The 20,883-nt window shown below is 38.1% G+C and overlaps 1 protein-coding gene across 2 annotated transcripts in view; it reads right to left on the reverse strand.

Annotated features, from left to right (window-relative positions):
* Positions 1-20,883, reverse strand: part of dnah5 (dynein, axonemal, heavy chain 5) — a 245,639-nt gene that overhangs the window by 182,966 nt on the left and 41,790 nt on the right. The window contains exons 17-35 of one of the 2 annotated variants that reach the window (XM_052619029.1): positions 20,612-20,757; positions 19,671-19,839; positions 18,809-19,057; positions 18,342-18,538; positions 17,954-18,047; positions 16,942-17,084; positions 16,060-16,261; positions 15,517-15,725; positions 15,085-15,303; positions 14,796-14,858; positions 13,883-14,121; positions 13,143-13,383; positions 12,867-13,066; positions 12,131-12,284; positions 7,665-7,828; positions 7,267-7,423; positions 6,877-7,089; positions 6,547-6,771; positions 843-1,015 (exon numbers count right to left, since the gene is read on the reverse strand). In XM_052619029.1, coding sequence (XP_052474989.1) covers positions 843-1,015; positions 6,547-6,771; positions 6,877-7,089; positions 7,267-7,423; positions 7,665-7,828; positions 12,131-12,284; positions 12,867-13,066; positions 13,143-13,383; positions 13,883-14,121; positions 14,796-14,858; positions 15,085-15,303; positions 15,517-15,725; positions 16,060-16,261; positions 16,942-17,084; positions 17,954-18,047; positions 18,342-18,538; positions 18,809-19,057; positions 19,671-19,839; positions 20,612-20,757 — 3,457 coding nt within the window. Of the gene's footprint in view, positions 1-842; positions 1,016-6,546; positions 6,772-6,876; positions 7,090-7,266; positions 7,424-7,664; positions 7,829-12,130; positions 12,285-12,866; positions 13,067-13,142; positions 13,384-13,882; positions 14,122-14,795; positions 14,859-15,084; positions 15,304-15,516; positions 15,753-16,059; positions 16,262-16,941; positions 17,085-17,953; positions 18,048-18,341; positions 18,539-18,808; positions 19,058-19,670; positions 19,840-20,611; positions 20,758-20,883 lie in introns of both variants that reach the window. The other variant, XM_052619028.1, reaches the window with a different exon arrangement.

Genomic DNA, 20,883 nt, shown 5'->3' on the forward strand with positions numbered 1-20,883 from the left:
GATTAATATATTTTAATATTAAACAAAAAATTTAATTTGCACTGCAAAGAAGCATTTTCTTAATCAGTATTTTTGTCTGTTGTCCAGTAATAATATTTGAACGTTCATAACACATGCTGCAATCAAATGTACTTTATTATTATAACTACTATTAGTACATTATCACTATTGTTGTTGTTTTTATTATTGGCATATGCATTTAGTATATTCACAACATCATTTTACTCTTTAATTCCATACATATTCTCTGAAGAAAACTAACAGATTTTCTTTTCTATGAGAACAAAACACAAATTACTGGTTGACTGCATGGAAAGTAAAAAAGAAAAAATTAAATAATGTGCTACGTGTAATGTGTAAATATGTATGTATGTATGTATGTGTGTATGTATGTATATTTTGCTTAAAGACCATTGGGTCTATTTTTTTTGCAGTGATATTATTGACAATTCTTGTATTAAATTATCTTAATGTCATAAATAAATAAATAAATAAATAAATAATACGAATAATTCTTATTACTGTAAAGTGAGATATTATTTCAGTTTTTATACATACTAGTAGTATTTGTTGAACAGCATTTAATTTATGAATATTTAAATTATAAAAAACGTAGTATTACAACATGCATTACAATAATGAGAATCACCATTGAGAATATAAATTTTTCTTATAAATAATATTATTTCTTATGCTAATCCTCTTCTTGGTCTTTTGTATTTTGTACTGGGCACAATTTATAATTGTATGATATGTAAGAAATCACATCTGAATGAAATTATACATAAATTATCCCACAAAGGAAAAACAGAGATAAACAAGCTTGTAATTGCCAACAGCACCTGTCAGTGAGAGGAGTGATGACCAGCCTGTCGGTGCAGCCAAGAAACTCATTCTGGTACTCGAAACCCACGTCAGTGATGTTGATCATCATCTTATCCGAGTCTTCATTAAAGTAAAAGCGGCATTGCTTCAACCATTCAAAGTCTGTGGGACTTTTGATGTGCAAACGACACTGTGTGACAAGATTAGGTTTTGCTGAGTGGTTATCTTTTAGAGTTGTCTCAAAGACAATGGGTCTCATTCACTAATAATTGCGTACAATTTTCTTATTTATACGCACATTTGAACTTCTCACGATAACTTTCCGCCTAATTCACAATTCACTAGTTCACGCTTACATATAATTAGCTGAGGTATGGTATGCGTATTTGGCGTGCTGTCCGGGGAAGGGCTCCGAGCTCGGGAATTGCCCGTACCTAGAGTACCCCCCTTCCCCGTATATTGTAAAGTGAACTTGAAGTGAGGAGATGGGGTGGAGGAGGGATGCTGATAAACCGTCAATGGATAGAGGTAAGTCAGCGATATTTATACTGTGGGATAGATTACTTGATTGTGGTCCACCTGTGATGATTAGGCTAAGTATCTGACGCGCTCCTCCCGAATCTTCATTGATAATTACATCACGTGCGTACGCACATGAGCTTGTTCTCAAACTCGTTCTTCTGTTAGTGAATTTGGAGTCTTCTAAATGAGCGCACACGTGCACGAGGTTCGTAATTAGCATAATTCACGCCCAAACCAGCTCCATATAAGGGCTTTCCACAACGCAGCACTTGTACAGAGAAAGACAATTATGGCACCAAAACAAAAAGACAAAGAAAAATAACTTTAACGATAATGAACGTAAGGTTTTGCTGTCGGAGGTGGAAGCCAGGAAAAATTTGTTATTTAAAAGTGTATCCACTGGCATAACGGGCACAGGTAAAAAAGAAGCATGGGTTATGGTAACGCAGGCTTGGAGGATAAGGTGGTATAGGGTGAGAGCGGTTGGTGATGTGGCTTAGGTGTGGTTCCAGTGAGTTGCATAAATCAATGAGGACTTCTCTGGGCAACCTAAAGCTAATGAACAGCCATTTGTCACTCTCAGCAAACATATCTGTGCGCTCTCTAAAGACGCGCTCTCTCCTTAGAGCACGCGCCGCAATGTTTATAAGGCCCCGGTTGTACATGATTATTGCGTACGTGCGGTATAGGTTGCTCTTGAATCTTTTCATACATTTAGAATACATTTTAGTACGAAAGTTTTGATGAATGATGATTTATTCGTAAAAACGTCCATACGCACATTTCACGCAAAAATCTGTGCCTACGCATATTTAGTGAAAGAGACCCAATGTCTACGAATACTTAAAACTGTCTGAGTGCTGTTTGGCATTCAGAGATATTAAGACATCCAACCTTGCCAGCTGACATTCAAATTATGAGGAAGCTTATTTATGGTTTTGTAATTTGGGTGCCTGTAATTAGCTAAATTGCCGTTTGTAAATTGACAAAGGCAAAACTTTAAAAATGGAGGTTTGTTTACAAAAGGTAAATATAAAATCCTTACATGATGAACTCAAATGAGTGCAGAGAATTTATTAGAATAAAAATAAAGAAAGATAAAAGGCAAGGCAAGAAAAAAGTTGTTTTCTGAGCAATTGTAGCATATACCATACACATTGGATTAATAGAATCTGGATTAAAATAGTGATACCTATAGAAGGCAACTTTTTTTGAGCAATGTTGCTTGGGCACTTTCCCATTGAGAATGGGCAACAAATTTCTATTTGACTAAAGTTACATTTTTTATCACTTTTCTATTTTATTTGTCCTGTCGTTTGTGATTTGCCTCTTTGTTTTATATGCAACAAAATAAAATAAAACGGAGAAATATATTGTTACTGAGAAATAAAAATGTTCATACCGTGAAATACGATTTTGGTCATATCACCTAAGTGGAAGGATATTTATCTGGATACTTTAGATTGGTTGTGGCCCTAATCTCACCTGATTGGCCATTGATGGTGTAACAGTAATGAGCGGATGGTATTCAACCATCTGTTCCATATTAATGAATCCCGACTCTCTAATACACTCTGCACTCAAAGACCAGAACTTGAGTAAAAAAAACAAGGACTTTCGTTTTACAGCATCTTCCAACATGACTCACCACTCGGGCGCCGCGTTGTCGGCAACATCCTATGGCAGGGTGACAGTTATTACACCTTCGAGACAGTCCAGAGATACTCGCGTGAGCCTCAAAGGAAAGACAGACACCTGCCTTTTTCACTCATGGCACGATGACACATTCCACAACACAGACACACACACACAAACACACGGGTATTTCTGGCCCGCACATTAACCTTTTTGATAAAACTACCTCAAAATGTATTAAATGTATCTCTTCATGTGCTTAGATGTCTTCACGTGGCATAGTGAAGACTATTAAAGAGTCTTCACTTAAAGATTTTGGTGATTTTACATCTGAGTTAGTTCTGGCTGAAGATAAAGTTTTTAATAGTTGGTGATTTTAATATCCATGTTGATAATGAAAAAGATACATTGGGATCAGCATTTATAGACATTATGAACTGTTTTGGTGTTAGACAACACGTTTCAGGACCTACTCATTGTCGAAATCATACTCTAGATTTAATACTGTCACATGGAATTGATGTTGATAGTGTTGAAATTATTCCACCAAGTGATGATATCTCAGATCATTATTTAGTTCTGTGCAAACTTCATATAGCCAAAATTATAAATTCTACTTGTTACAAGTATGGAAGAACCATCACTTCTACCACAAAAGATTGTTTTTTAAGTCATCTTCCTGATGTATCCAAATTCCTTAGGTTATCCAAAACCTCAGAACAACTTGATGATGTAACAGAAACTATGGACTCTCTCTTTTCTAGCACTTAAAGTTGCTCCTTTACGCTTAAGGAAGGTTAAGGAAAACAGTTTGACACCATGGTATAATGAGCATACTCGCACCCTAAAGAGAGCAGCCCAAAAAATGGAGCGCAGCTGATGGAAAACAAAACCAGAGGTATTTCGTATTGCTTGGCGGGAAAGTAACCTATTCCACAGAAAAAGCATTAAAAACTGCTAGATCCGATTACTTTTCTTCTCTTTTAGAAGAAAACAAACATAACCCCAGGTATTTATTCAATACAGTGGCTAAATTAATGAAAAATAAAGTCAACAAATTTCCCAACACCACAGCAGTAATGACTTTATGAACTACTTTACTTCTAAAATCGATACTATTAGAGATAAAATTGCTACCATTCAGCCGTCAGCTACAGTATCACATCAGACAGTGCACTCTCATCAAAAAACCACAACTTTACCCCAAAGAACTAGTTAATTATAGACCAATCTCAAATCTTCCTTTTCTGTCCAAGATACTAGAAAAGGTGGTATCCTCACAATTATATTCCTTCTTAGAGAAAAATGGTATATGTGAGGATTTCCAGTCAGGATTTAGACCATATCATAGTACTGAAACTGCTCTCCTTAGAGTTACAAATGATCTGCTCTTATCATCCGATCGTGGGTGTATCTCTCAATTAGTTTTATTGGATCTTAGTGCTGCGTTTGACACAATTGACCACAACATTCTTTTGCATAGACTTGAACACTTTGTTGGCATCAGTGGAAGTGCATTAGAATGGTACTTATATGACCACCATCAGTTCGTAGCAGTGAATGAAGATGTATCATATCGATCACAAGTGCAGTATGGAGTACCTCAAGCCTCAGTACTAGGGCCGCTACTCTTCATGCTTTATATATTACCCTTGGGAGGTATCATCAGGAAACATGGTGTTAGCTTTCACTGTTATGCTGATGATACTCAGCTCTATATTTCTTCGCGGCTGGATGACGAGTAATTTCTTACTGCTAAATTCTGAGAAAAAATTAGGTGTTAATTATAGGACCTAAAAACTCCGCTTGTAATAACCTAGAACACTGTCTAAGACTTGATGGTTGCTCTGTCAATTCTGCGTCATCCGTTAGGAACCTAGGTGTGCTATTTGATCACAATCTTTCCTTAGAAAGATTTCCTTAGTCACTGCAGCCACCCAGATCCAGTACGCATCCAGACCAGATGGTGGATCAGCACCTAGACAGGACCTCTACAGCCCTGAAAGACAGCGGAGACCAGGACAACTAAAGCCCCAGATACAGATCCCCTGTAAAGACCTTGTCTCAGAGGAGCACCAGGACAAGAACACATGAACCAGATGATTCTTCTGCACAATCTGACTTTGCTGCAGCCTGGAATTGAACTACTAGTTTTGTCTGGTCAGAGGGGAACTGGCCCCCCAACTGAGCCTGGTTTCTCCCAAGGTTTTTTTCTCCATTCTGTCACCGATGGAGTTTCGGTTCCTTGCCATCCCTGACTCGCAAAATTATAGTTTATGGTGTCGTTATAATCGTAAAAACCCGACTGTGACGACTCTCAATGGCAAATTACAAAAAGATACATTGTTTCAGAAGTACAAACTTTGAGGAAAAATGTTTAATTTTGTCATAGCCATAAATTAGACCAGTGGGCGGAAATCAGCAGACAAAGAAGATTTTTCCGCCTCAGTTTCACACACTTCATTGGTTCATATGGTGAGATAGGTGTAAACCAACCTTTCCAAAAAAAAACAAAGGAAAACCCTTGTTCTTGGCATTCCGCCAGAGAAAGAGGGGGTTCTCATCTTCGTGACTGGACTTCTCTAGTAGTCTCTCCATTTGTTCTTCTTTACTTTTTGTTTTATCTTAGTTTTCTTTATTGTCTTCTGATATTTGACTTCGTTCAATTGTCCCCACAAGCCAAACGAACTTAAGTCTAATCATCTTTTGACAAAGTTTACATTCGCGTTAACCATCGAGCACACACATCATCTGCTCCTGAAAGAACAACGCAGAAGCTGCACCAACGGACAATTTGTACTCAGCTACACACAAGAGCCAGATCAAAGCATGTATACTTTCTTATCATCTTATCTTATCAACTCATTTTTGTGAAATTATCCAATGACTTATGGTCTCTTGCAAAGTTAACTGTTTGAAAATTGTCACTCTGAGATCTGCCTTCCCTCCCTCTCTCTCTCTCCCTCTCTATCTCATTACTATTCTCATTCGATTATCTTGTTTAAATTGTACTGTTTGTTTTGCTATATACTCATATTTACTCTGTGTGAATTGTAGTTATGTACTCTTTAGTCTGCTTTTATTAAATACAATAATTTGCTTGAATTGAACCCTTTTATTGCTCCTCAAGATCGAAGTCCCCGAATCGTGTGATCTAAGCTACAAGCTTTGTTTTCTAGGAATTAATTTCAGTAATCTAAATAGTACAGACACAGAAAATATAGTTTTTTCCTGATCAGAAGATTCATATTTCTTGGAGTTTGTAAGAAGGGTATTTTTATTGATTTTTGATAAGGAGGTCTAGCATCCAGTTCGCGGGACGAACAGATTGTCTAGATAACTTAAATTAATTCTAGTAAAGTTTGCCTTTAAATTATTAAATATTCCCTCTTTTGGGTAATTTAATAATTCTAAGCAATAAGCACATCATATTCATAGACTCATGAATATTCACTTCACTTGAGTTAATTATTCCCCAGAAAGTGATTGTTGCTACAATGGTAACATTGGCCAGCAACATTGCTCAAAAAGCTGCCCCGTGTATCATCACCTTAAGGCACTCACCAAATCATCAAAGATGTCCCTTTGGTGCACGTGAATGGTGATTAGTGTTTCATATTTTATCCGTTCAACAGCTCCAAGGTCCTTTGTGGTCATATCAATCAAATTGTTGAGGAGCTCAAGAAAAAAATGGTTGGTTTTAGCCATGATCTTACGGTCATATCTGGCATTGCTCAAAGCATCCTCAGAATCCTTTGTCCAGATCATCTGGATTCCCAGTAAACCAACCTAAATAAAGTAAACAAGCAGTCTGGTTAATATACTGTATCATTTTGCTTAATTTACAATACAAGTTGTGGTCACAAGTGATCACTGTCACTATTTTGCCACTACCTGTGCTGGAAAGGAGTCCAAAAATTGTATCAACTCAAAGCCAGAGTCTTGAATGGCAAGTGCAGCCTGACGGATGACAAGGTGCAAAGACCTCTGTGATTCTTTCAGTAGTGCATTAAGCCAGACCTCCACATTACCCTCCGCTATGACAGGCCTGTCCAGCTCAACTGTTTCACCTTCTCGGGATAATATTTCCAGAATCTTATCATACATCTAAAAGCAAATTGTAGCAATAATCATGGTTTAATTTCACAGCAGATATTTTTAAGTTAAAATTAAAAACATAATCCTAAAACATGACAATGAAATGCAGCAACTGTTCCAGGATGTCTAAATTATTGGAAAGGAAGGTCAAAGAGTTATATTTTGCTTATTTAAAGTAGTGTTCACCTTTTCATGGAAGCGGACACATTTGATGTTGTCAAAGATGTTGAGCAGGTGAGCCTGGATGGTGTGTGAGTCAGATGCTTGGCCCAAAATCTCCAGCAGTGCGGGATCTGACACAAAGAAGAAACGTGGAAATAGCAAACGCTTCTTCTCCAGGTACCTGCAAAGTAGAAAAAAAAAGAAAAAAAAAATAGCTGCATTTAAAATAGCTGCATTTTGAAGAGCTCTACTCAACCTCACACAGATTTCATTTCCCACTCAACCAAATGTCACCTGTGACAATAGAACTGCAAAGTTCCAAGGTTCATCTTGGTAAAGAAACGGCTGAAAACTGCAAACTGGTAAAGAAACTGCTGAAACCTGATATAAGGACTTGAGTGACAAACAAAGGTGTGACGTACCCCGTGAGGGATTTTTGACACATCTCTAGCTGTTCCAGCAGGTGAGGCAGCAGCTGACCCATAGTCTCATCTCCAACACATGACTGGACAACATTGGGCATTTCATGAGCTCGAGTCATGATTTTCACCCAGGATTTATCAATGTTGGAAAACCGCTTCGCCTCCTAAAATGGAAAGATAAAACATTTATTTTTGTCATGCAAAAACAATGTATTTATTTTACTGTAAGTAGGGCTGGGAGATATAATGGTATATATTGGTATAACGTGTCTATCGTTAGAAATTTTGCTATTTTTTATTTCACCGCATGCAAATATATCCGTGTAGCACAGTACTGGTTAAAAGTTTTACACATTAAGAGTGACAAAACATACATGCATCAGAAAATAAAGAGTGGGATGTGTTTGGTGTTAAATAGAGTTATTAAGCTTAATAAGATGTGAAAAGAACTCCATGTGGTGCCCACGGGCTAGCATTCTATCTCTAATTCAGTTCTCTTTTGTGTCTAATAGTGCTTGCAGTTATGTCAGAATCATGTTGATAATTCACATAAACACTGTTAGTTATGTGTTACATAAAAAAAACAGTTGGGTGAACTGGATGTGTATCAGTACAATATATTGGATCCATGCATTCGGTCTTAAAGGGACAGGATTTTAATTAACCTGCTGGTGTCTATGTCAGTAATGTTAATTAAACAACAAAAGACTTAAAAAAGACTGAAAAAAAAAAAATGAAACGAGACAACACAAGAACATGACCCAAAGACAAGGCCATGTGCGTGCACACAAAACATGGGCCTGCCATGATCCTGCCTCAAGACTAGGGGAAAAATCAAGGACATGAGGGCAGAATCGTGACAGAACCCCTCCCTTAAGGAGCGGCTTCCAGACTGACAGAGATAGACACAAACCAACAAAACATGTCAAATAACAGTAAAGGTAAACACGAATACACCACGAAAGGGTTTGGGTGACAAATCAGAAAAAAACAAACAAGGAAGGGGAGGAGGCGGAACAACAAAGTTCATGGGGGGGAAGTCCAGGGTGGATGGGTGGAGCAGAGGTTTTAGGTTGACGGGACGAAGGCTGATGACGAGGGGTCCGGGCAGGTCTGAGTGGCGTAGAGTGGGAAGTGATCTTGGGAGAAACAGTCCGAGGTTGTACTGTGACAGGGGGTACAGCAGGCAACTGTGAAGTGGGAAATGGTCCGGGGCTCACAGCAACAGACCCGGAATCAGAGCTTCCATCCGAATCCACACTCATCTCTGATTCAGCAGCGGCGTTGACAGAAAATGGCTCTGGAAAGGAGCTAACGGCAGCTGGTTTGGGATCAGCGCTCACTGCAGCTGGCTCGGGATCAGCGCTCACTGCAGCTCTAGGAACGGGGTCTGGGGACAAGACAGGTCTGGCAGGTACTTCTAGGATCTTGACTAGGCATGACAAATATTCTGACAGGGTCTTGGCAGCAATGACAACAGGCATCTCTAGACAAGCCGAAACAGACTGCAACACTGCTTCAGCAGCAGAGTCGGCCGCGGCTCTCTCCTCAGCACTCACGACTGCAGACTCAGACACAGTTCTCTCTGTTGCGGGTTCAGAAACCTCCTTTACTGAGGTAATTTCAGGAACAACGCTTTCCACCACAGTCTTCAGAACAGCCTCCTCTGCAGCAACCTCTGGAGCCACTCTTAAAGCAGAATTCTCAGGAACAGCGCTCTCAGTGACAGCAGCAGGTTGGAGAGGCATCATGGACTCAGGGGGAGACAGGGACGAAGGACCAGAAGAACCCTTCTTCCTCTTCTTTCTCCTTGGCCGCGGTGCAGAGGCAATAGCCGGATCTGTGACTGGTTGGGGAAGTTCAGCAAGAGCCTTGACTGGTAGTGGAAGGACAGTCTCAGGCAGGGTTGACTCCGATGCTGAGGATTCCGAGGCAGACTCCCACGAGAACCCTCTCCCTCATTTCTTGCAGAGACTGATTGGTGTGGAATGTGCCACGGGATTCGGGGAGGCAAGAACCTGATCCCCCAGTGTTGCAACTGCCAGGACACGACCCTTCGAGATCACTGGCAGCTTGGCAGAAGGTGGGGATCTCGAGGGGGAAACTCTCCCATAGTTGGGCATAGTTCCTCAGGATCCTCTCAGCCTGAGACGAGAATGGAAGGGTGACACTCCTCTTGTCAGTGGGGATGACAACCAGCATTGCTTATGGGACTCCAGTTGTCACTGAAATTCGGAGGACATCCTGTCTGCTGAGTTCTTTCTTTGGCAGTTAATTCTGTCACGTGGGGGTGCGGGAATGAACTCAGGCGCAGACAGAACGCACTACACACAGGGTTTATTTATGACAAAAAGGGGAAAACAAAACCCACGAAGGGGAAAACAACGACTAGGGAATAGACAAATAACTTGACAAGACTTAGACTAGAAACAAACAATAAACAAAAGACTCTTCTCTCAGGAACTCACACTACAGAAAAACAATCCACAGGTCTCACAACATTTAGTCAAAGTGTAACAATGAACCGCACTAGACAGCAAACACAAGGGGATTGAAATAGGGACACTAATGATAACATAACAGGTGACACAGGTGAAGCAATAATGACAGAACAAGGATAACAAGAGGGCGGGGCAAGGAAACAAGACAACACAAGCACATGACCCAAAGACAAGGCCATGTGCTTGCACACAAAACATGGGCCTGTCATGATCCTGCCTCAAGACTAGAGGAAAAATCAAGGACATGAGGGCAGAATCATTACAATTTCTAAATTCATGGTTCCAGGGGGTTAATGTTAAAGCTCTTGTATGTTCAATTACTCTGGGAGCAAGAACCCCCATAAGGAACCATACCGCCAAAGATTAATTGTGTTCAATAAACTAAAGTAAACTTGCCAAAGTGGTTCCTGTCTGAAATACGGTGAAATAATATTTTGGTCGTATCAACCTAAGTGTAAGGATATATAGTTTAAATCATAAAGTGCATTTGTAAACCATTTTAACTATGTAATTATAATAAGTTTCTTATGCTTTTCTATTGTAAGGAAAAACAAAACAAACATATCATAAAATCCATCTTGTCTTGTAACATTTTTAATCTTAAAGGGGGGGTGAAATGCTCGTTTTCAATCAATCTCCTGTTAATCTTGAGTACCTATAGAGTAGTACTGCATCCTTCATAACTCCAAAAAGTCTTTAGTTTTATTATATTCATAAGAGAAATATAGTCTGTACCGATTTTTTCCGGAAAAACACGAGCGTCTGTAGGCGTGACATGTGGGCGGAGCTAAAGAATCACGAGAGCCAGTAGGCTCTTGCGCTGATAGCGTTTGGAAGCTTGAGGACAAAACCAACCAAAAACAAACCATTGCTAACAGTCAGATTCAGCGTATATTTATGATCCAGAGGCTGAAATTTAACAAGAGCAGCAGCAACAACAGCGGCTCTATGTGGTATGTACTGAAACTGTATATATATTTGCTTAGCGGTTTTGGAAAATGATTATGTTCCACTTTGTGTTTTTTTTTTTTTTTTTTTTTTTTTTAAGCTGTACATGTGGAAAGTGCAGTTTGATGACAACATCGCATGTTGTTTACTTGATGTGCTTACACGCCGACAGCTAAGTTAACAACACAGAGATATTTGAAGCCATTTCACTCACCGCATGCGGTTCCAACACACGATTGTGACCCTTTTTCGTTGGGACTGCATTATCCTTAAGAAATAAATGATGTGCAAATCCGTCGTCAAACTGGGCCTTGTTTGTAAAACAAGCATCTTCGAAATGCAGGGGAACAAACACAAACACTTACACAACTCCGTTGATGCTCTGTAAAAATAAACTCCATCCACTGGTCCCTTAATGCTGTTTCTCTTTAGGTAATCTGTGCAGGGTTGTCTTGCCCTGGCAACCAAAAACACACTCCTTTTGTGACATTTCGCGACGCTCTCGCTCTGATCAGTGAAGTCTGTTGTGCTCTCAGTGCTGTGCTATACGGGAGCGCGCGCTCTTCCGGCAGACGCGCCCTCAGGACCCATATAAGGAAATTCCGCTCCATCTAATGTCACACAGAGCCATACTCGAAAAAAACTTTCCGAAACTTGTGACAAACCGGAAGTAGTATTTTTGGAAAAGAAATACTCCTTCAATCATACAATTTAATTTTTGAAACTTTGTCCATGTTTAGCATGGGAATCCAACTCTTTAACAGTGTAAAAAATTCAGTATGCATGAAATAGCATTTCACCCCCCCTTTTAACTGATAGATTCATTGAATATCAGGCAGTTAGTAAACATGCTCCAACACATTGAGCCATGATACTCATAGGGAATATGTGGGTTTAAAATCAGTCATAATCTTGACCTAGTCTTGTTTCTTCACTCTTTTCCCATTGTTTCTTCAGTTTCAGTAAAAGGGTAAAATCTAGGTGTCAATGTATGGAAGACTAAATTACTGATATTACCTTCGGCAGCTGTTTGGCAATGTCTCCACCGACAAAAACAGCCTCAAGGTAAATCCAGAGGTTTTGCACAGTCATCCAGTTCTCAATGATATCTGTTGTGTTGGAGAGGTTCTGAACCCATTTTTGGATCTGAGCTTTGAACGGTGTATTGTATCTATAGAGAGACACAATGTCTTGGGTATCAGAGGATCTGCTTAATAATTGATATTGATTCATTCCATTTGATAGACTTATGTTTTATTAAGTGTACATTTGAGACAACCGCATGCAGACTTAAATGTAATGCCACAACACAGTCAATTTGCAAAATTCACAAGTAAATAATATTACACTTTATTACAACAGTCCACTTTCTGACATTCTAAGGACTATAAATAAATTTGCAACTACATGTCAACTAACTCTCATTAGACTACTAGTAGACTGTTAGGTTAGGGTTAGGGTTAGTAGAATAAGTTGACATGTCCATGCAAAGTTACTTTTAGTCAACAGAATGTCTGTTAGGGGACCATCAAAATAAAGTGTTAGCAGATGCGTATAGAATCTACTAATACCTTTAATTAATATGTAGTGGTAAAATTACTTAAGGAAAAAAAGAAAATATTATCCCTAACAGACTATCATAAACCCGCTGTGGATATTGTCATAGCCATGACATGCCACTAGAAATAAACTACTGTAACTGCACAGATAGTAGAATTTTCCAGAGAAATTAAATGTTAGTCTAATGACTCACCTGTTGCTCATAAGTGAGCCTAGCACCATTAGACTGTCCTCCATGTTTGTAATGATCTCAGATGTGCTGTCTCCTCTTAAAAGGAGCTCACCTCTGGTTTTAAAGTGAGCAAAGGTAAAGGTCTTGTTGTCCCATTCTGCAATTACTTGCTTGAGTTTCTGCTCGATGTCACGCTCCTTCACAGCACTAATACAGATGTCCTGCAAAAATGGTTGTCACACTTGGAATTTTTTTAAATAAAGAGCTATAAATCTATATATAAAACAAAATTCTGACCTCAATTTCTTCTTTGTACTTCAGCAGTGGGGCTTCCATGATGTTGCGGAGCTTGAAGTTATCAGTTTCGACTTCAAAGGTGTGACCTGTAACCTCAGTAATCCTCTTCCAGTGACGTGTCATCATGGATTTGTTAGTCATTAGATCCAGCAGGGGGCAGCACTCGCTAAAGTCATCAATAGTTTTTTTGAGGTCCAGAAATGCCTGCCACTCTTTAAGGGCCCGTGGCAGCTTACGGCACCTGCAAAAAAAATACAATTTAAAAAAATTTAAAACCTCTCAGCAGGGTAATGAATATGCCAACTATTGCAAATATCATTGTTATTCCTGATTTCATGTTTAAAGATAACTTATTATTAGATTTGTGAATTGTTGTCCACTATTAGTGGAAAATTTATGTTGTTTGACTGTGCATAAACCTTGCTTACTGCAAAAAAAAACATACAAATGTTCATTCCCATTGTACAGAACTCATTGTACAGTTTATGTAAATTATATCTGACAGTAAACTCTTAATTTGTCATCTTATTATGAAAAGTTATTTGTGTTACACTGGTACTTGCTCCAAAACACTGAAGCTTTAATTTCAGTTCTTGACAGGCATAGGAAATTTCTGTAATTACCCATAACAGACCAGCACAGTTGAAATGCCCTGGTGCTTTCATGCTTTTCAGTGTTACTATATGACTGCCAGAGAGTGGATATTCGGAAATGTAGTTTGACTTCTGTAACCTTCTCACCTCGACTGAAACTCAAGTAGTTCATTGTTTATTCTGTCAATATTGATGTCAGCCCATGATATGTCATAGTAGCCGTTGACTGTGTCAATGACACTGTTGTAGAGTCCATAGAGCTTTTGAAGAAGTGTCAACTGTTTTCTGATCTCAAGAAGCTGAGGATGCTGGGTAACAGGTAGGCCAAAGAGCTCCTCCCCACCTGTGTATGTTACGTACTTGCGGAACAGGTTGTCAAAGCGATTCTGTGGAACACCAGACCATTATAGTAAATAACCTAAAGCAAACATTAATTTATATATTCATAAACCAAAAATATGAACACAACATGATATACACTCTTATACCATGTGATGTATATAAAACATATAATACCGAGTGATATATATAATAATAAATAATTTGTATATAAAATATTAATAGTAATAACAACAACAACAACAATAATAATAATAATAATAATATATTAAACCAGTTTAAAAATGCACTTTAAATAAATGATTCAAATTCTAATCTCACTTTTGTTTCACTTTTTTAGTTCAGTACAGCATTTATTTCCTTAATTGAACAATTAATCATTGAGAAAGCTGAATAAATAAGCTTTCCATTGATGTTTGGTTTGTTAGGATATTATATTTGGCCAAGATACAAATATTTGAAAATCTGTAATCTGAGGGTAAAAAAAAAAAAAAATAAAAAAAAAAACAAATGAAATACTGAGAAAATCGCCTTTGATTTTGTTCAAATAAATTCTTAGCAATGCATATTACTAATCAAAAATTACATTTTGATATATTTATGGTAGGAAACCATCTTGTTTTTTTAAGACTTTTTGTTTTGTGGTATAGGGTCACATATTAAGATAGCATATATAGTTATATTATGATAGCATTTCAATGAAATTCAAGTTATGTTATACCTGAAACATAATAAGCCTGTCACTGGCATCCTGGGGAGCCAATCCAACCACCATGGGACCATCCTAAAGATTTGAAATGTGCAAAACCAGAGAAACACATATTGTTAAAATAAACCATGGTTTTATTTCCTCAAAGAATAAGTTACATTTTTGTGTGGTTTGATTTCTAGCAATTTTATATTACAGAACACCCAAAAAATATAAATGCAGGAAAACAACTGTGTTTGGGCTTGAAACTGTGATTTCATGAAGGAACATCTCAAAGTGATAGAAATGGATGGATTCTGACCTTGTCATAGTAATGGTAGAAGAGTTGGCAGTCTTCCACAAAGATCTCAATGTTTCTGATGAGTTCTCCCCTGAAGTTTGGTTGAAGGGATACCAGCTCATTCTGAACCTCTGTGCTACGAGAAAGCAGTTTCTCCCACATGTAACGAAGTGTGTCCACTTTGTCTGCTTCCTCTTTGGCAATCAACAATCCATATTTTTGTAGCATGCTGTATGATTCCTGCAGGTCAAAACCAGAGAAAGAGACATTGGCATTATTCCAGAGGACAATATATAAGTTGTGTTGTGTCTCTATTTACTGTAAAGTACATTCTTAATGGTATAGTTCACACAAAAATTGATATCACTTTAGTTTAAGGGCTAGTACTTCAAAGTTTCTTAAATAAAGACCCTGTATACTTTATTTTTCTTGATTGTTTTCTTTTTTGTGTACCTCAATTGGACCAACTTGAAAGTCTATGGAGATTTGGTGTTCTCTGATCTCTTTGAGCGTTGCCATGGCGATACGAATATCATCCAAGTCCTTAATTTGCCTGTTGAGTTTCTTGCTTGCCTCATCTATAAAAGTGAAGATCTGTTCCATCTCCATGCGGTACTTCCTGTTGCAGTGGTGACCAAAATCCACCATCCAACTCTTTGTCTCTGTAGTAAGAGCCAATTTTAGATCCGCTGTAGGTAAATTCAGCAACACACAAAGATTAAAGAGCTCTGTTTGTAGTTTAATAAAACATAATAATAATAATCAACTGAAATAACCAATTCTTTCCTTCAAAAATTAATGAATATAAATAAAATAAATGTTAATAAAAAATTGAATATTCATATATAATAATCTAGAAACAAGAGTAGTAAATTAAGCATGTTCATACCATTGATGAGTCATTATTTGTGCAATTTAAATAAACCTCTTGTCTGCATGTTAACCTCTCAATCACTGTTGGCATGCTTAGTTTCTACTGATTCAGAGTCTGTCTACCTGTATATAGTGCCAGAGCTCCTACTGAGATAAATTCAGGCTCTGCATTAATTTCTAGCTCAAGATCCCTGTAGTACAGAATCTGAGATTCAAATTCAGAAAGAAGAGGGTTCCCCTGGATGAATTTTTGGATGGTTTCCTCTCTATCTTTCTTCCAGATGTGGTGATAGAGGCTGAAGTGATCCAGAGCGTTTACTATTTCCTGCATAACAGTACACGACAAGCACAGTATCATACATTGCATGGTATACACCTTAAAATAGCACACTGTCACGTTATAATCACAACCAAATAAAACAAACAGATCCGATGAAAGCTATACAGACTTGTTCCCATGGGACAATATTCATATTTCTGACTAGATTCTAGATAAATATCTAGATTCAATCTAGATTCAAAATAAGTTAAACTCTTAAGACAGCATTCATTGTGCTTATTCCTCAATTTGTAAAAAATATTTACTGTTTACAGTTGCACACTTTTAATGGAAGTTGAGGGGTTTCAGAAGGTTTAAAAGCAGATATGTCAAGCTCATATTTTTTACAAAACTGATCATGTTGATTCTACACAACAAATATTATGCTATTTTAGAGGAAAGATCTACTCTAGGTCGGAAAATATACTTTTGGTTGAGCCCTTGGTTGAGCCACAGTAACTCCTAGAATTTCCATAAAGTTTAATTCAAATTAGAATACCAGTTTAAAATTCAAGAGAATTAATCTATTTTGGCCAGTTTCAAGAAGAGGTTTACTTAAGGCCAGGGCTTCATTTTATTTGAATCATTTCTGCTTGGGTAAATCTCTGGTAAATTGATTTATAATAGTCTGGGGCATTGTAATGAAATCTAATTAATAAAAAAAAAAGAAAGAAACTAAAACTGACCCTTCTGATGGAGTTGATGGATGTACTAAGCACAGAGACCAGCTTGACAATCTCTTTGTTCTCAGAGATGCTTTTGTGGTAGTTCTTAATTTGGATGGGAATGACCTGGTTTGCAGATGCTGATATATCTGAGGTACTGCCTTCTGGAGGAACAAAATGTTAAAAGATGAGAAAGTTATTACCGTAAACAAAATCAGGCAGGAGCTGTGAGACAAGAATGCCACTGAATTTATATAATTATATATATATATATATATATATATATATATATATATTATTTTATTTTTGCCTCAAATTAAAAAAAAAAAAAAAAGTGAAGTGACATTCAGCCAAGTATGGTGACCCATACTCAGAATTTGTGCTCTGCATTTAACCAATCCGAGGTGCACACACACAGAGCAGTGCACACACACACACACTGTGATCACACACCCAGAGCAGTGGTCAGCCATTTATGCTGCGGCCCCCTGGGAGCAGTTGGGGGTTTGATGCCTTGCTCAAGGGCACCTAAGTCATGGTATTGAAGGTGGAGAGAGAACTGTACATGCACTCCCCCCACCCACAATTCCGTCCGGCCCGAGACTAGAACTCACAAACCTTCGATTGGGAGTCCAACCCTCTAACCATTAGGCCACGACTTCCCCCAAAAAGTTATATGAGTTAGTTATATGAAGGACCCTTTATCTCTAATTGTGACACTACTGTACACTGTCAATTTTGTGTCAGTATCCCCACTCAGAGAGGGAGCAATAGAGAGAGAATAAACAATGTGGATACGATATTTACCGTGACACTAGGGACATGTCACCACTTCACAAAATGACATCCACTGTCTGCATTCATCATCATTATTCCCCAGATTTATTTATCAAATCACTGGAGATTAATTTATCCATCCAGAGCTTCAATTTTCAACCATTATAAAGACACATTTTAAACTAACCAAAGACCTGATATTTCTTGATTTGCTCTGCTGAGCTGTGTAATTACAAAGAGTGGGTAAGAATCATACCGGCTAAGCTGCGATAGGTCGATTCGCCATCTTCTGATTCACTCTCTTGGCTGTTCTGTTTCAGAGCAGCCATGCGTCGCTCACTCATTTTCCTCTGTGACAACAAAAATACTCAAGTCTGACATTTTACATACATTACACTAAAACAAGAACTATAGATTTTGTATGGCAACTTCTGAATTCATGTCAGTTCAAGAAAACAAAATTATTACAGAGTAGGAGGATAAAAGGTGAATAAAATACAAGGTAAGACACACTATAGGCTATTCAAAATAAACATGAAATGGCATTTGAAACCCATTTTACATATATAATGCCTTTACCATCAAGGCTATTTGAACTCAGTTAATTAATTAACTGATAAACTAATTAATTAATACATAAATACCTTGGAAATTCTCTCCTTGCTCCACTGTCCAACTCCTTTACTGACGCTGACCACACAGTCCACAACTTTGTTCAAGGCTTGCTGAACCTCATCAAGCCCTGGAACCGCGATCATGTTGGGGATGGCTAAACACACTCCCACGCTAAAGATGGGCTGCTGGGCTGTTCCCCTCTGCCGACTTGAGGAGTCTGCATCTGCTGCATGGTGAGTGGATTTTAATAACAATGAGCTAAAGCTGACCTTTATATGAATTATATGATTATATGAAGCTTTATGCTTTGAAACAAAAAGGTAGGGTCAAAAAGTTCCCCACAGTGATTTTTTCTTAAGTTGGTTCTATTAATTTGTCATGCATTTGCTTTATTTGCTTTATAATTAAACTTAATTAAAACACTTTTTAAATTAACCAAAAATAAATTTACTAAAGTATTATCAGTAAAACCACTGAAAGAAGTGACTTCACAAACCCAGGAAATGCATCAGTGATGAAGCATTGATGCGTTTGCGTAGAGTCTCCAGTGTGTTACGGGTAAGGCGCAATAATGCATCCACATTCCGATGGTTGAAATGAGACAGCAGCTCCTTTGCCTCCTCCTCCATCACCTTCATCCGATCCTTTTTTTTCTTCTTTTTCATTAGTGGAGAAGAGGGGCCAACACTAGTGGCCAAGGTACTACGTGACAAGAGACGGCCCTCTGATTTACATTCCTCATCTCCTTTGGATAAATAAAACAGAAATGGTCACAATATATTACTGTGAGTACATGGAATATGATAAGCTACTATGCATTAATAAGTCCTGGCCCTGCACATTCTTTGGTTTTCGGGCATTTTCTCCATATGTGAACCCTTTTCAATATTAGGATTTTATGATACTTCCTTTCCCACCGAGAACCATGTCAAGTCAGGTCACCTTTATTTACTGTATATAGTGTTTTATACAATACAGATTGTGTCAACGCAGCTTCACAGTGTTAAACAGGAAAAACATATGCTGATAATGCAAGATGACAATAGAAAACAGTTTTTGTTGATTCACTGTTGTCAGCATCCAGCTCATTTCAGTTCTCTTACAATAATGTCTGTGCAGTCAAGTCAACAATGTTACCATAAATATTGTCCCCAACAAAGCAAGCCAAAGGTAAAACTGTGGGAGAAACCAGGCTCAGTCTAGTAATGGAGCCATACAAAAATATGCCAACATTCCCTTTTTTTCATTTACATTAATTCATTTAGGAGATGCTTTTATCCAAAGTAAAATAATTATAATAATAATTAAAAAGTAAATTTCTGGTGCCAATTTCATGGATGATGAACAACAGCTCTTACCATCACTTTCCATCTGTTCCACTTTGCTCTCTGTCCTGCTCTCATTCCGGTTTTTCTCTTCTTCCTCCCTCTTCTCAAATTCCAGTAACATATTAATCAGCTCATTGGCTGCCTCCTCCACTAATGAGCTCTTGATATGCAGCATTTGGGCTCCTTTTATGCAAAGCTCCTAAAATGGTTAATAAATTGAGCATGTATGATCAAATTGATTATAACAAGAAATTGGGCTTTAAGTGGAAATGAAACACCCACCAAATACCAAAATGTAATGAAAAAATAAAATTGCCAGTATTTATACATTATCTGCAGTACTGACTCAATCCAGTTCCCAAACAGGTTTCCCCCAAAAATTGTTGCTAAATAAAAAGCTGTACCCTCATGACAATGGCCCTCATGAAATGAAAAGATTGAAAGTGAATAAGAACAGTGTGACGAGTGGGGCGGGCTGGTGGAGTGATTGGAAATGAACGACACCTGCTCAACCCAACGGTCTCGAGTCCCACGGCGGAGATGGAAGGATATAATACAGGGGCGACGACAGTGAAGGACGAGAGAGGACCAGGCCTGGGCTTTATTTTGTGTTTTGATTTTGTTTGTGCACGGCAGTCGTCCGTGAGGGGCTGCACCACTGTTTGGTGTTTATTTTGCTTATTAAAGTCATTTTGATTGTCTGCCGGTTCCCACCTCCTTCTTCCTGATGATTATTAAGTTTGTACAATGTTTCAAACAGTTTCTGTACTAATCGCATTGTAAAAATGTACCACTTGTCAAATAGTTTTCTGATGAGATTGAGTTGAGAGAGTCCTATAATTTCACTGATCTGCATTTATACTTTAGCAAGTGGAATTGGTTCTGCCTCAATATCCTCTGAAAAATAACAGCATGTTGCTATGAATACAGAATATTATTATAATTTTTTTTATGTATATGTATGTGTGTACCTTTGTGGTCTGTACAAACTCCTCGCAGTTGCATGGCTCATCTTCAGGCAACACACACAGTGTAATAGTGCTCATTTCCTGCAGAACCGCATTGACTCTAAACTCCACCAGATCATTCACTCTTTGCAGCAGAAGTTCAAGGTCCTCTGGGAACCAGGAGAAATAATCTTTTCATTTATAATATATTATCATACAGGACACATTTACAAACAACTTATGTAAAACAAGGCCGGAAGTATGTGGACACTCCTTTGTCAACACTAATGCTTGTT

The sequence above is a fragment of the Carassius gibelio genome, chromosome A16, assembly GCF_023724105.1.
Source record: "Carassius gibelio isolate Cgi1373 ecotype wild population from Czech Republic chromosome A16, carGib1.2-hapl.c, whole genome shotgun sequence".
In the NCBI taxonomy this organism is placed as follows: domain Eukaryota; kingdom Metazoa; phylum Chordata; class Actinopteri; order Cypriniformes; family Cyprinidae; genus Carassius; species Carassius gibelio.